Source organism: Plectropomus leopardus, chromosome 2 (genome assembly GCF_026936395.1).
Source record: "Plectropomus leopardus strain MGB_pleo_1.0 chromosome 2, ASM2693639v1, whole genome shotgun sequence".
Taxonomy (NCBI): Eukaryota; Metazoa; Chordata; class Actinopteri; order Perciformes; family Serranidae; genus Plectropomus; species Plectropomus leopardus.
The window spans coordinates 35300566-35317561 of NC_142177.1; the positions used below are offsets into that span (position 1 = coordinate 35300566).

General features: G+C 38.8%; 1 protein-coding gene across 1 annotated transcript; it reads left to right on the forward strand.

Moving 5' to 3' along the window:
- The first annotated feature begins 468 nt into the window (after nt 1-468).
- LOC121949767 (protein SSUH2 homolog) lies at nt 469-12695 on the forward strand. Its single transcript, XM_042495531.2, has 12 exons — nt 469-608; nt 2070-2150; nt 2231-2306; nt 2410-2539; nt 3960-4020; nt 4116-4240; nt 4980-5042; nt 5341-5420; nt 6950-7042; nt 8341-8446; nt 8935-9042; nt 9363-12695. Exons 1-12 carry the CDS (start codon nt 596-598, stop codon nt 9501-9503), a joined length of 1077 nt encoding a protein of 358 aa, XP_042351465.2. The 5' UTR covers nt 469-595; the 3' UTR covers nt 9504-12695.
- The last annotated feature ends 4301 nt before the right edge of the window (nt 12696-16996 follow it).

The window sequence follows — 16996 nt, forward strand, 5'->3', positions numbered from 1 at the left end:
GTATGTAATTTATACTATTTGTGGTAACACCGATACACTTTTTTATACAGTTTTTTGTACCCGGCACTTTCATTAATTTGTTGCTCCCCAATTCGGACTATGCAACTCTATTTATTCAAAGTTTCTAGCCAATATATGTAGGTTAGACAATGTTAGTCAAGTTGAGTCAATTTTAATTATTTAGCACAAACTAAAAAAATAAAAAAAATAAAAAAGTAGGTCTATATGAGGATACATTTCATTCTTTTCATTTACAGAAACCCAAAAATTACAACGAATTACGAAAACAAAAAGTTTGTTCATTAGAGGCAAAGAAAACTTACTTTAGTCTACATTTAAAACATGTCTGTATTTATTTCACCATATATATCAGGCATATTGGGTCCAAAAAAATACTTGCGGATGATTAAACATCTGTGTTAGTAAAAATCTTGCAGGAAATAAAGGTCGTAGTAGAAAAGTAGACTTTTATTTTGTAAGTGTACGCCGGAAGTTATGTTTTATTGTCGCTGTTTGGACAGCTGTAAAGACGGCGTGGAGCTAACGGAGTGACTTTCTGGATTTATTGATACATTGCTGATCAAACAGCATCAGGATGGACGGCTCAGGTAAGAACTGACACACACGACAGGACACAACATAACCCGGGTCCCCAAACTGAGCGGAACACCCCCCAGCTGCCGCAGGACGCTGAGCCGCAGGAATTCACGCCTGCCAGCGTCCTGCAAACCTTTACATACACAAACAAACACAATTTTCATGTGCATAATGTATCTCTGAGTAACTTTAAACCTGTTTTAAAAAGTCACGGGGGTGTGTTTAGATTTTTATTGATCCGGTCTGCAGGAAGAACCCGGTGAACTCGCCCCTCGATTCTACTGCAATAAAGATTTTGCAGCCTTTTAACTACAGAGTGGAGCTACAAATAGGCTTAACCTAGAATAGGCTGGAATAATAAAGAAAAACTCATCTTATTAATTAAACTAAATTAATTTCATACCTTTTTCATGTCTGAAAATTGATTCAGTTTAGACAAATTCATTCATTCATTCAAATTATCAGTTTTTAAAGGGGGTTGCTTAACATTTTTCTACATGTTTATTGATTGATCAATTTTAGTGGCACCAGATTGATTGGACACAATATTCCCCCAGACTCAGTAAGTGTGCATGATGTAGGCCTATACCCAGCTAGCAGGGAGCGTTCCCACAACATTGGCTTTACGCTTCCTATAATGTGAAATAATGTTGTAAAATAATGTTCAAAGAGCCTTTTCAGGATATTTATCTTTCAAATAATGTCCCTAAAAGCTTAAATGCTGCCTAAGACGTAATGTTTTAGCTGCAAGATTCTGAATATTTTGGTGATGTTTGGAGGTGACAGATAATAAAATGTTCTCCTTTCATTTCCTGCCTTATTCCCTTTCCTATCCCCTTTCCTTCCTTTGCCTCTCCTTCTATAACTCCTCCTTTCCTTTCCTCTTCTCTCCTCTCTGCCTCCTCTTTTTGTCTTCTCATCCCCCTTTCAGCCCTTTCCTCTACTTCCATGTCTTTCCTTTCTCACCTCCTCCTCTACTTCCCCACTCTCTGTTTTCATTTTGCATCCACTCCCTCTCCTCTGTATTTCCTTTGTTTTTATTCCCACATGTTTTATTCCACCCTTTCCGTTCCCTCCTCCTTTCTTTCTACAGCTTCTATAGGCTTTCATACCCTGATTTCTCCTTCATTACCTTTTCCCACCTCCTTTTTTAAAATCACATCGACTCCTTTTCCTCTGTATCAGCCACTCTCTATCCACGGTCCCTCCACCTCTCCTTCTATTCGTCCCCCTTTACTTTCCTACCTCCTTTTCTCCCTCTTTTTCCAGACTACCACTCTTTTTGTTTTCCAGTCTTTGTGCTAATCTAACTGCCCCAGCTTCATATTTTCCATAAAGAGTGTTATCAGTCTTCTCATCCAACTCTCCGCAAGACGGTGAAAAGGTGTATTTCTCAGAGTCCTTGCATGCCCTCGCTCCACCAACACAAGTGTTTTCACTTATTTTGAACAGTTTCCTGTTGTTTATTCCAGCTGCTTATCCCCCTCCCTCTGCCCCGCCAGCCAACATGTTTGGAAACGTGCCCGGCTACGAAGGCACCGTAGCAGGAGGAGGTAAGAGGAGTCCGACCTACAACTCTTCGCAAAGCATCCATGTTGCGGCAACTGTTTAAAGTTTTTTACTGTTGCTGCAGGAGGTTACCTGCCACCTCCCATGCCCTTGGAGCCTGTGGCCCCGCCCCAACCTGGCCCTGTGCCTGACGACTGGAGGTAAAACCTGACGCCACTCAGTGATGAATCAGACTCATTCAGAGAATATTCAGGTTTAACTGATGATGATGTGTGTGTGTGTGTGTGTGTGTGTGTGTCGTAGCATCCCCACTCTGTCAGAGGATGTGGCTCGTGAGGCGTTCAAGAGCTTTGCGTCGTCTCAGTGCTGCTACAGCAAAGCTCCCGCCAACGATGGCGTCATCACCAGCATGGAGCCGAGCAACACCTACAGAGTAACGCAGCGCTTACTCTCTTTGTGACGCTGTTAACGGCGAGTTTGTTACTTAAAGGGACAGTAGGCACCTTTAAATGAAAATAACTGTTTTTTGTATTTGCTGAAACTTTGAGACAGATGATCTATGAAAAAAAATCAGTCTACTCACTTTAGTCTACTCACATGAAGGAGCTCAACCAATCAGAGCCGAGACGTCTCTAACTCAACTGTCAGTAGGCGGGTTTCCATTTACCCTCAAATTTCGCAAAATTTCGGATTTAAGACATGCTTAATGGAAACACATCAATATCGGAAAAAAACTTGAAAAAGTCTTACGCTCGCGGGAGCTGGTATTTGAGGTAATTTGAAAAAGTCATATTTTCACAAAACTGCAGTTGAAACACTTTTCTAGTTTCAGCAGCAGAGAGGAAGAGTGATGGGCGGAGATAAGATGTGTTTCCGAAATAAAAAAAGGCAGTTCTGGTGATGTGACTGACATTGTGTTCAAAGACGAGGTTGCTGTCGTAAAATAAAGAGGTTGCTGAAAACTAATAAGACATTAAAACCAATAAGAAAGTAAGAATAAAACAAAATAATAATTCAGACTAACAGTTGGCAAATAAAATATAATAATCAATTTGAGTTAAAATCAATAAAGATTAAAATAAAACAAATATTCAAGAGCAGAAAGTGTGATGACTGATCACATCTGCGATCTGATCACAGTGTGTTAACACAAGCTTCTTCCTCACACACACCACGGATCGTACGTTCATACCAGGAGCACGCAGAGGATCAGGTCTCCGCTGTCTGTCCATGCTCTGCAGCTCAGGGACAGCACGTGTCCACACAGAGACAGTCTGAAGACAGACTGACATCACTTCGTGCCAGTTTATAAACTCTTTGATTGTGTGACTCTGGTGACTCTCGCATGACTCTCATGTGATGAAAATGTTGTAAATATTTAGCCTGTATTCGGTAACTTCAGGGGTTTTCCAAAGTCTGATAGTCTAAAATTAAGAAAACTGAGCCCCCCTCCCCCTGTTGTCTTACTTTGGATGATGATAATTCTCAAAGTCTTTGGCTGGCGGCTGCAACTTGAGTTTAAAAGTTATGCTGTTATGTATGTATATATATATATATATATATAAAACACATTTCAGCAACAAGGCAATTCAAAGAGCTTTACATAAAACCCCAAAAGCATCGATACTTAGTGCAAAAAAACACATGATAAAAGGACATATAAAAAAATTAAAGAGTGAGAGAACTGAAAAAAAATGGAGAATGAGAAGTGTGTAAAATGCTCCAAACAGGCCTCAAGGGTTAAAGATGCCACTGCTGATGTAGTTATGTAACACTGTCGTCTCTGTTAGCTGAAATGTTATTAACATTACACCTGTAGGGACTCTTGTTAACGTTTGTTTCCTGTCCTTTAGTATCGACTGGAGACGTTCACTGAGTCCAGGTCAACTGAGTGGGCCCACAAACCTCATGAGGGTAAACACACACACACACACACACACACACAAACACATTTATGCAAACTGGTGGTTTTTGATCGACAGGTGACGTTTCTCTCATGTGACCGACAGGTGAACCCGCTGACTTCTACACCCAGACCGCCCCGCGACCCTGGGAGATCCAGGCCACCCAGACTCCCAGCCTCTTCACCAATCACACAGAGGAGATCCGCGTGCCCTACACCTCCTCCATCAAGGTGATTGGTTAACAGCAGACGTCCATGTTGCTATGGTTACCTACTGATGCATGTAATTTGATTTAGATAAAAATGATGACCTGAAATATGTTTGATTTTTAACGTGCATCTGACAGCCAATCAGAGAGCGACATTCTGAAAATATATTATTATAATTATAATATAATTCCTAGCAGAGTGAAATCTGACAAAGTACGCTTTAATTGAAGCACTGATGACGTTACAGTTCTGATATTGAGTGATAAAGATAAAGATTTTGAGTTTCCTAAACAGAAGGACAGATGGAGCCACGTAACTAGAAAAGGTGTCTGGCTGTGATGACCCAGACAATACTGCAGTAACTACGCTAAATTAAACTGTAATATAAAACACGGACGCAATTCTGATGAACCAAGTCCATAATTCCTCTGATGATGTCAATGGATTTTATTACTTTACTATAAACTAGCTTAATATGTGTGTATTTCTTCGTAACATACACCGCTATAAAAATGCAGTCTAGGCTCTCTGTCACAAGCTTTGCATTGTGGGATATTTATGTCAGCCCAGTGTTCTGTGTTTGCATACACACGAAGGTTTTGGACAAACTTAAAAAGATCTCACATACGGCTTTAACTCGCTAAATTGCATGTTAGTCTGGAATTTGGGACGCAGGCAGTATGTCAGTGTGACTTCAACAGACAGTAAAGTTATTTTTAACTGTGTGTGTGTGTCTGTGTGTGTGTGTGTGTGTGTTCAGGAGTGCCACAGCTGTCATGCCTCGGGACTGATGCCATGTGAGGAGTGCCATGGAGATGGAGGCGTAAGAGGACAAAATCACTTTATTAATTAATCAGAATCAGAATCAGAATATAGTTTTATTTACATATGCATAAGATAAAAATATAGAAGCAATTTAAATATACAAAATGACAAAATAGACTATAAAGAACACAAAATCAGTAATAATAAATTACACAGTAATTATAGTTCACATTACGATTTCATAATTAATGTAGTTTATGCAGCATTATGTAAACAATAGTGACGTGACCAGTTTTATGAGGATGACATTTTAGAAGAAACTCTACATGTTAATATTCGTGTGTGTGTTTCTGTAGAAACCGTGCTGGGTGTGTAACGGCTCCGGGATGAGGGATAACGAGAGCTGCTCTCGCTGTAACTCTACAGGCAGAGACAAGTAAGGAAAACTTGTTACACTTCTTTGAATGGTCACAAGTAAAAATGGTTGGAAACCTCTGACCTAAATGTTAAAAGTTTTAATCCTAGAGATTTCATCTGGCTGTTTTTGCGTTGGAGTTAGGCGCACTTCGCCACTGCAAACTACTAGACGTAATAACAGGATGTAAATACACTGAATGACAATTGCTAAAAGAAAATTTAAAAAAAAATTGTTTGATTTAATGAAAATCTTAAGCATTATAACTATCAATTGTTTGTTCAGGTCTAATTTGGGACCTTTGTTGCATGTCTCTCAGCTCTTTCTTGTCAGCTCACTAATTTCGACTGCCTCATAGAAAAAGACAAAAATCGCCCCTTTAAAGAGCCAGATCTCTCTTTCTGCATGTTTGATCAGTTTACTACAAATCTGAACTCTCTCTGTAGTGATGCATTGAGGGACTGAGATGGAAAAGTGTCACACATAGACTATATATAAAGATGGACAACATGCCAGTAACTTTTCAGTCTCGATTGCCCCCTGGTGTCTGACTGCAGTATAGGTCATAAAGCCCGCCCCTCCATGTTAGTGAATGGGACATAGGCCAAACTAAAAACACAAAGTACACGCCAAAAAAATTTTTTTCCCAAACATGGTTTCTTTCTTTGAAAGTAGTTCTTATCATCCCAATGTTTGTTCAAGTGATTGTTTTTATTATAAGTTTGATTTTAATGAGTTATTCAATGCTAAAAAAGGGAATTTTTCCACCATGATTGACAGCTGTGACAGCCAATCTGTGCACTCGCATTCAGTGGGGCTGCTCGCGATTGGTTGGATGGTATTTTGGCTGGAACATCCCCACCGCAGATATTGCTACTGTGCAGACTCTTGAACCTACTGACGCCGCCAGTGCAAGATGACAGTGTCCATATCGAGGCTGTTTTGGTCTCACTGAAGCATTGTGGGGTAGTTAGGGGCGGGTCATCCTACTGTCACAGAGTGAAGTCGTGTTATCAGAACACCAAACCCAGAAGACAAAACTCAAACAGTAAACATGAATGCTGTGGACATTATTCTCAGCTGATGCCGTCCAGCAGAGCATCATGTGGACATGATAGGTGGCCTTTGGCGGCTGCATGATACTCCAAAAGCACTGCAAAGGCGGCTGTATTTGAGAACGGGCTGGTCATTGACCTGGCAGCAGCTGCACGACGAGATGTAGTGTGATACAATAGCTGAGTAGTGTATTTAATGTAGGCTATTTAAATTAACTGCAGATTATTAAAATGTAATGCATGCAGTTCATGCTGTGTTCAGGAGCCGCAGAAATTGTTTCTGAGGGCCGTCATTGGCCCGCAGGCCGCACTTTGAGACACTATGATCTAGATCATAAGAAACAGCGGTATGGCCCTTTAAATGACTCTGTGATGCCAGTATGCTTGGATCATATCACAGAAGAATGTGAAACATGTGTGTCATGTCTGACTGACTGTGTGTGTGTTGTGTGTGTGTGTGTGTGTGTGTGTGTGTGTGTGTGTGTGTGTGTGTAGCTGTTCCTCGTGTGACGGTCGAGGAACGAAGGAGTGTGAAACCTGTAAAGGAAAACGACAGCTGCTGACCTACATCAAGCTCAAAGTGGAGTGGTAAGTACTGATGTTACAGCAGGGGTCCTTGAACAGGGTCCATTGGGGCCTGGAAGAGATTTCAGTGGTCCTTGAGAAGCTGCTATAGGGCCTTAAATAGGTTCAAGGAATCATAAGTAGTTCCAGAGGTCACTGATAATTTGATAATGTTTCATGGGGTCTCCAGAGTTGTAGAGGTCAAATAAAAAAGTTCCAGGAATCTTTGAGGGGTTTCAGAGGTCCTTGCGAAGCTGTTGCAGAGGTACTTGAAGAGCTTTTATCTAACCGTTAAGGGCTTCTGGACTCGTTTGCGGTTCCAGGGATCCTTGAAAATGTTCTATGGGGTTCCTTAAGAAGGTTTGAAGGACACTGGACCTTTCAAGGGTATTTGATAGGGTGTCAACAGTCCTTGAGAAAGTGCCCTGAATCCTTGATGTTGTCCTGGAAGATGTTCCAAAGGTCCCTTGAAAATATTCCAGTGGTTCTTCAGTAAGTTCCTGTGGTCTTGAATATCTTCCAGAGCTCCTCAAAATGTTCTGGTGGACTTTGAGGAGGTTCCTAGGGTTTCCAAGGGTCCTTGAGAGAATTCCCTGAGTCCTTGATATTCTGTTGTTCCTGTAGAGTGTTCCTGTGGTCCTGGAAGATGTTCCAGGAGTTTTTGAGGTGGTTCTTGGGGCCTTAAAAAACTTCCAGGACTCAGTAGAGATTGCAGAGCTCCTTGAAAGATTTTCAAGTGGCCTTGAGGATATTCCAAGGGTTTTGGAGAAGGTTGCATGAAATCTTGAAACAACAATGGTCCTGGAAGATGTGCCAGAGGTCCTTCAGGGGAGTCTGTGGGGCCTCAAAAAGCTTCCAGGGTTTACTAGGGATACTAGAGCTTCTGGGGGATTTTCTAGTGGTCTTTTAGGAGGTTCCCAGGGTTTCCAAGGGTCCTTGAGAAGGTTCAAATGGTCCTTGAGAGTTTCTAAAAGTCTTTGCAGATTATAATCCAGAGACTCTGAGACTGAGAGGCTAAAAGCAGCACACACAGCACACGCTTTTTAAAGTTTTCTATTGTAAAAAAATGATTTGATGATATTTGCTGAGCAGCGGTGTGTCATTGATCAAACTTTGGTGACCTCTTGTGGCGTAAAGATGAAACTGCACAATGTGAATTAAAGTGGACAGAAATACATACTATACAGTGTCTACAATTTAAAAAAACTGATAAAATTACAAATATGTTTTTATTATTATCAGTGTTTATACTAATATAAGTTGTTATATGGGTAAATGTTTTTTTGAATGTATTTACAGGCTGTTTGTGTGTCTGTGTTCAGGACTAATCAGGTGGAGGACCACGTGGTGGAGCAGAACCCTGGTCTGAACAGTGACGATCTTCGTTCAGTGAGCGGGAAGCAGCTGTTCAAGAACAACCAGTACCTGGTACACACACACACACACACACACACACACACACCCGTTATTGAGCTGTATTTAAAATTGATCCTTTCAGGGTTTTCCTCAGAAAATTAGATAGTGTTAGTGCTAAGCTCTGCTCATCCTGTGATCAAAATAATGTCTAAATGACGGGTTAAGAACAAAAGAAACCTTTGCACATCTTTTTTTCCAGACAGGTGTGTTGGAGAGGGTAAACAGAGGAACTTAGAAACACAGAAAAACTGCCACACACCCTCTAAGTCGCAAAAGTTATTGTTTTGTTTGCAGAATGTCTCATTGAAATAATGATTTTTGCAACTTAGCAATGCAGGAGTTTTTCTCTGGGTTAAACAGTTTCCTGTCGAAATACATGATTTTGTTTCACTGCTTGTTCTTCCTGAAACAGGAAGCGTGACTCTCCTCCCTTCATTATGTTCCTGAAATAAAACTCGGCTGCCTGCTGTGTTGGTCTCTCTGCCTCTCTCTCCTCTTAGCTCTACCCGCTGCTCGGGTTCCCGAACCCGGCCATCTCCGAGGCCTCTGAGCGTCTGATCAGAGACCACCAAAGCAAGTATGCCCAGACCTCCAGGATCCTGCAGCAGGTAGGTCACCACGAGGCTGCATGACTGACAGATTCAGGAGACTAAACTGAGGATAGCAATCACTGAAGCCCCTTTTTTTGTTTTGTTTTTTTGCCTCAGTAACATCATTTTTCGTGCCTGTGCAGATCTCAAGTTATGGGACACAATTAAAACAGGCAAATAAAAGCACAGGACGTTGGGAAGAGATGAGATCAATATGAATTAATAATATTAATACTGATTTCCATCTGAAGTCTCAGAAAGAAAGAAAAAAGGTTATTTTCTAAAATATTGGAACTATTCCTTTAACATTATTCTCTCTCTCTCTCTCTCTCTCTCAGAGGCAGACGGTCGAGTTGATCCCGATCACTAAAGTGAACTACAAGTGGAAAGGCGACTCTCACGTCTACTTTGTCTACGGCAACGAGCACAAAGTCAGCGCCGACAATTACCCAGCAACCTGCTGCTGTGTCATCCTGTAGATACACACACACACACACACACACACACACACACACACACACACACACACCCACACACACACACACACACACACACACACACACACACACACACACACACACACACACACACACACACACACACACACTGTCCCAAAATGCAAAACTATCCGCTCCCTCCTGGAAAACTTCCAGATTTTTCTGCTGGTGCTCGCTGAGTTCCCAAAGTAGTCGGGTCCCAGTTTTGCAGATAAACCAGTATGTTATACGTACTTAGAGACACACACATTTTTGTGCTGTGATAAGGAATTAATTTCTAATATTATCTAAAATTACAAACTTCATTATGTCACATTTTACTCTGAACAAATGGGAGAGTAACAAGTAACTTTCTCATTATTGGCATTGATTATTTGTGTTGATTAGCTGTTTAATTTCACGGTTAAGATAAAAGGTGTTTCGCTCAAACTAAACAAACCTGGAGGGATGGGATTTATCTGTTTCTCTTTGCGTTTCAGGAACTGTGCGCTCAGTTCCAACTCTACCTCCTTTTAGGACGCCGTGATGCTCCTCCAGGTGTCCTCATGAGAGAAAATAATGGACGTTCCTGCCGTTTACCCTTTAGAATAAATGAATTATATTAGATACACTTTTAATCTTTCACATTAAGAACTGAATAGCTGATAAATAAACATAAGATTGAAACACTGATTTTATGTTTAACCCGACCGGCTGTTTCCCATGATTCTCTGTGTGGACACCTGCGTTGACCATCACGTCTCTGACACCATGACCACTTACCAAAGATATTCTTCTGTTAACGAACAGTTTACTGAAAACACGTGCCAGTATGTGCCATTCATTTGCCTCAGTATTGCATGGAAACCTCAAATGTCCAAAATATCGCTGTTTTGAGAACAAGCAGGAGCTTTAAAGCCTCGTCCTCTGCTAAACAGCTAACACTCAGCTGAAATGCATTCTGGGGACTTTACTGGGCCGACAGCTGAAGTAGCAACCAGAAACTGATCTCCAGTAAGAACCTTGTATCTCCAGTGCTGATTATTACTTATACGTTTTTCAGTGAGCTACGATCATTTTTTAAAACTTTTAGCCTGAACAAAAGTCCTTAAAAGCTCTTTGATGCTTTAACGTGGTGCTATTGCTATTTTAAGATCTTGAAAAATTGTTTTAAAAACTTTCATTATTTAAACTCAGTAGAATATGAAAGTATTTTACAGCCTTATTTACAGCTTTAAGTCACAGAAATAAATGTGGAAAAGAAATGCTATTACAGCACCTCTTATGGTTTAAGGGCTAATTGAGATTGTTTTGTGTTGATGGTCTGTGAGGCTCCTGGAGATGCTGGTCTCTCGACAAAACTCAACAGCAGTAAAGAGAAACATCTGAAAGAACAACAGGTGGACAGTTAGATAAATATTAAACAGTTGTTAAACAGTATTGAGCATTTTGAGATCAAGGGTGAGACAGCAGCAAGACTGCTCGACCTTGTCTGCAATTTTTTCTTTTTTTTTTTTAGCAGAAAAGACTTAAAAACGTGCACTCCATCAGAAATACAAAAAAAGGAAAAGGAACTGATTGTGTTCCCAGCTGGCATTGAACGTCAACATAACGTCAGAAAGTTGTTGGACTCTTTAATGGAACAGATGTTACATTTTGTTTGGTTGTTAATTTTTATCGTCTAATGACATTAGAATTTAACTTTGTTTGGACGTTAACATTATGACGTCTGGCAGACGGGTTTTGTTCTCCGTGCCTTATGCCTGATGATGATGTTGGCATGAGACGTTTGGAGAACTTTTTGGAAGATTTTGGTGACTAAACAACACAACATAAAACCAACAAAATATCAGCGTCACAAACTGACATCGACAGTAGACGTCCTGACGTTGACTTTTGGTTGCCAGCTGGGTTTGTAAATAACCACAACATTGCCAGAAAGACTGATTTAAAACCCTTCACTGACCACACGTATCAGTAAAGACACAAATATAGCGTTGAAAAGTCCAATGTATCAGAGTGAATGTATTAATGTAAAAGTTGAAACACAGTATTGGAGTTTTATTTTGGACAAAATTGCAAAGAAAAAAAAACTGCTTGCTTAGAACGTAACTGGAGTTGAGCTTATGCGGGACATAAAACGTGTCCCTTTAAACTGCCGTCCTGCAGTACAGCAGAGGTCCTGTAGAGGACGCTCTCTCTGAGTCACTAACAGACTCTGCTGACTGCCTTCAGTACAACCAGTTTATCTGTGACTAAAAGGACGAAGCCACTTTAGGTGTAGAGGTTTTATTGTGTAAATGGCCATATTTCATATATTTATATATATAGTATATAACCGTATATATTAGTTGATTGACTAAATAATTCGTATTCCTTCCTTTCTGCAGTTCATAATATCTATGTAGCTTATTGTTTATCTTCAGGGGTCGATTATTTTATTATTTTTTGCATTGTCAGTGTGTACCACTTTTCAGCAGTCTGTTAATTCTCGGATTGACTTGAACACGTTAACGTGACTCAGTACCAACAAACAGTATGTGAGATTTTTCAGTATGTCAGAAACTTTAGTATGAAACCAATAGATAGTACATGAATTGCAATTGCATTGTCGGTTTAAATGTTACAAACATTAGATACTAAACATTAGACACTAGTCGCTGGCATAAATATCCCTCAATGCAATGCGGTAGACGACAACATTCGTAACATTCGAAAATGGCTAAGAGCAACCGAGACAGCCCTGTAACGCCAGAAACGCTTCAGTTTAAGTGTACTTTGCTTGTTGTAAAATAGTTTTCCAAATTATTTTCTAAATTTCCAACCAGAAAGGAGGCTTTCAGGAAGTGATGTCATAATTACAGCGCCGTGTGTCTGAAAAGATTCACACAAACGTATGTTAAATGATAGTAGGCTGCACATATTGGGTATGAGTGAGTGATTTAGTACGCAGTGTTGCTTTTCATGGCATGAAATTAAAGTGATGCTGCTGGAATGTTTTTCACCTTTAATTGAGTGGAGTGTCCCTTTATCTGCAATGTAAATGCCTTAAAACAGCACTGTGACTAACAAACATCTGTGCTACTAACCTGATGGACCTGAACACAGTATTACTCTGCTCAGAAATACTCCATTGTTACAGTAGATTATTAATCTTATGTTACTGTTAAAGCTGAAAATAAACTCAGAGACTCACCTGCTTCTGTCACATCTGTTTACAAATACACGTGTAAAACAGTATGGAGTCCTGACACTGACAGAACGTAGCTAACGTTATTAAAAATACACACAAACAAAATAATGTTAAAAAAATAGTTAAAAGTTACAAAAAAATTACTGGAAAATAAGGGAAAAAAGTTAAGAAAAAGGTAAAGTAAAATCAGCAAGAAAATGACACCAAGAAAGTGCTTAAAAAATCAGCAAATATGTAATTATAATAATTATAACTATAGTTTTCTGAACATTTTTCTTTTAAAAACGGTCAGCTAATTTTCAGATAAATTCCTTGTCACCTTTTACAGTGTTTTTTTTTCCACTGAAAGACATCAAACCACAATTTTCTCAGGTTTTAAAGACTTTTTTTTGCTTTTGCCTTTATTGTATTGCACAGGTTAAGCATGAAACCTTGCCATGCAGCAAATGGCCGAGGGTGGAATCGAACCTGCAGCCGCTGTGGCGAGGACAGGGCGCCCCTATTCTTCCTCAGGTTTTAAGGGTTAAAATGATTGTGAAAGGCATCTGAATGTGTCACAAGAGAACGGATGTTGATCTAGGTGTTAAAGCGTAAAACTAACAGTTAAATGACAACTGAAATACACAAGTTTGCTTATTTTACAGAGACTACGCCCACATTTACAGTGTAGCTTTATTATTTATATAACAAAACAATGCAGCTTTTCTTTTTTTGTCATTGTTGCTATATTTTGAAAAATGGAGTGTATATGTAGGCTACATATAGAGTATGTGGCGTATGTTATATTGGCTATGTGTGTACTTGTAGTGACTACAGGAAACAAACTAAAAGTCACTGAGAGGCTGAGTCTGGGCCTGGTCTAATGTCTGACACGCCAACAAAGATTAAAAAATAGAGATCTAAAAATAGACTCAAAAATGTATTAATGAAAAGGAATCGGCTTATTTTAGCGTGCACAAACTTAGAGTAAAAAAAAATCACTTGTGAAAAGCAGATACTCGTATAGATTAGAAATGTCACCGTCCATATTCTTGTGACCCAACTCTCAAAATAACCATAAACACAAAACTAATAAGTAATAACAACAAACAACAACAAAAACATGTAACAATACCAAAATAAAAAAAATCTCTCCTTTTCTAAATTAAGTGGCTCCCAAAGTACTGATGGGCGTACATGCTGTAGACAGAACAGACGGCAGAAAATACAATAGGGAGACAAACTTTATGTAAACAGGAATATGAAATGTTGGTGAGTGAAGGATAAAAGAGAGTTCACCCTGAACTTTCGCAGAAAGCTGAAAAAAAGTTCAGATTATTGAGCGGTGATGTTGTACGACAGTTTAATATCTAAGAAAAATACTTAGAGTATTATTAGTTTTTAAAGTTGTTAAAAGTTACAACAGGTTGACCATTGACATATATCATATTCATCTATCTTTTGTAGCTCATAGGTTTGATTTCTCAGGACTATTAATAATAATAATCATAATAATAATAATAATACATTTTATTTATAAAGCGCTTTTCACACACTCAAAGACACTGTACAATAGTTAGAGAATTGCAACAACATAGTTTCTGCAAATGCGTGTAAAAGATGCAGTTGGTGTGAAGTAGAGTTTCAACAGAGTTTGGTAATGTGGTTTTTCAGTCTTATGTCACATTGTTTGTTTGGCGTTGTGTCATTTTTTTATTGTTTGTTACTTCTGCTGTAAGAACAACTCAAACCTTTTTTTGAGTTATAGAAATACTCTAGTCTGAAGATACTCCACCACTAGAAAAAGTTTGTAATTCAAAATGTAAAAGTACAAAAGTACTATAAGCAGAAGTGATTATGTAAAATGGCTACTTTCAGGGTGTTATTTAATTATAGAATATTATATTAATATTTCATTTTCACTTGCAAATGCTCCAAAGACTATTTTAAAACCTTGACACCTGGATCAATTTTTTTTTTGTTGTTGTTGTTGTGTTGAGATGCCTTTCACAAGCTATTTAACCCTTGAAAACCCAGAAAACATGAGGAAAAAAGCAATTACCAAGTTAGCAAGAAAGTAGCAAAAAGTGACAAGAAAATGTCCAAAAAATTAGTTTAAAGACAGAGGAAAATGTAAATAATAAAGGGGAAAATATCCAGAAAACGTATATGTATAATTATTAAAACCAAATATTTAAAATGATATTACAGAAATTAATTATTTTTTAGATACTTTTTTAGATACTACTAATTATTTTTTTTTAGATACTTTAGATACTTACAAGGTTTTTATGCCTCTCGACTGGTGATAGCAGTAGCCAGAGTCATTATTTTTTCGGGTTTTCTGCCCTGTTCTTGTGAACGCCAAATCTCAATAACAACTTCAGGATATTACATCAAATTTGGCACAAATGTCCACTTGGACTCAACAACAGACTGATTAGATTTTGGTGTTCAGGGGTCAAGGCGACCGCATTGTTTTTGGCCATAACTCAAGAATTCATGCACGAATTAAGACCAAATATCACACAAATATCTAACAGGATAAAATGATGACATCTCATATCCAAAATGTCAAAGGTCAGCTTCACTTTGGCGTCATAATGTTCTGCAAAAACACTTTTTTGGCCATTCCATCAGGAAAATCAGGTTCAGACAATTGGTGACACTAATTTTGGTTGTTTACCTTCAAACTGTGCTGATTTCGGAGATCCTCTGTGCTGCCAGGTTGAAGATGTGTGTGTAGCATCTGTGTTTTCGCAGACATGGACGCATCTGCAAGTGCAACTTGACTGATTTGCAGAAACATATAACGTTGAGGTGGTAATTCTTGGGGTTTTTTGTAAAAAGTAGATGTCATATAATTGTAATGGAGTAAAAAGCACAATATTTCCCTCTGAAATGTACTGAAATAAAAGTATGAAGTAGCATAGAATAGAAATACTTAATGAAAGTTCAAATTCTACAAAACTTAAGTAGATCTACAGTAAATGTACTTAGTTACATCCTACTGCAGTTAGTAACTATCTGTTACTTTATGTGACGGGATCATGCAAAATTCTGAAATTAAATGTGCAATAAGATACTATATAGTACTTTATATCATATAAAATGACTAATGTAAAGCGTAAAGCTGGGGGTTTGCTTTGTAAACATACAGTTATTGTTATTCAGAAAATGTTGAGACTAATAAGGCTGAGAGTGGAGCAGACTCTTGTCTCTCAGTGTCTCTGTTATCTCTTCTGTTCCTGTCTCTGTGCCGATGCTGCTATCAGATCAGCTCCGAGATGTCCCCTCTGTCTGCAGCCCGTCCCAGAATGCACTACAGCAACAGTTTGCTGCATCACAGCCCTCTGCTAAAACTGACGGTAGCTTTCTGCCTGTGTTGCATTTCCTGTGTGAATTAAGCAAATGAGTCCCTCTCACATCCTGTCTTATGTCCTTTCAGATAAAGCGGACATGTCTCTCAGATGGCTTTTAACAAGCTCACATTGTGAGATAAGCAAAAATCACTTTCCATCCATCCTGATCTGCTCAGGAAGTCCAACATGGCAGAGACAGGTGTAGAGGATGTCCTCCACTGATTTATTTACTGCAGCCCAGAAATAATTTTTCATGTGAGTCACACGCACAGAATAATTATTTGTATTTATGATTTAAAGTAGAAAGTAAATTGATCGTCTTGGTGAAATATATACACTTTGTCTTCTGTGGCTTACTTTTAATTTGACATTTGAAAGTGAAGACAGAGAGGAAATGTGTAATACTGTATCTTACGAAAATAGACCGCATTAGACCATTAAGGGAAGTTCAGCCCGAACTCCATCCAGCTGTCACTGAAGATTGCATTACTTTGCCAGTCACATTAGTTAGTTCATCCTAAAAGCTTTCTCTTTTCTAACATTGAGAGTGAGACAGCAAGGCGATGTTAGAACAAAATAACATTATGATTTTACATTTTTACTTCATCATCATACTTGGGTTCTGCCTTGAGCCCAGTATTTGTGTATGTCTGTTAGCTTTACCTTCTCTTTTTTAACGTGAATCATGTCCATAACCATCAATTGCATATTAATTTCAACAGAATTCAGTATTGAAATGAGTCAGCTGGAAAAAACGGAAGGTCAGCTAGAGTTTGAAGAATATATCCACTTACTTACTTCCTAATAATAATCCTACTTATTTTTGTTCATCTTTGTCTTATGTGTACATTTTATAAGTGAAATTGACAGCTGGCCACCAACGTCATTTGACGTTGATATTTGATTGAATTTAGGTTCTAAAGTCAGGTGACCAAAAATCATTTTTAAGACCTTTTCTTTTG

Bases quoted from the DNA above. Each gene is read 5' to 3' on its own strand.
- LOC121949767 (XM_042495531.2), top strand. The intron at 2,307-2,409 runs GTAAAACCTGAC...TGTGTGTCGTAG, and splicing joins CCTGTGCCTGACGACTGGAG to CATCCCCACTCTGTCAGAGG. The intron at 9,043-9,362 runs GTAGGTCACCAC...TCTCTCTCTCAG, and splicing joins CCTCCAGGATCCTGCAGCAG to AGGCAGACGGTCGAGTTGAT.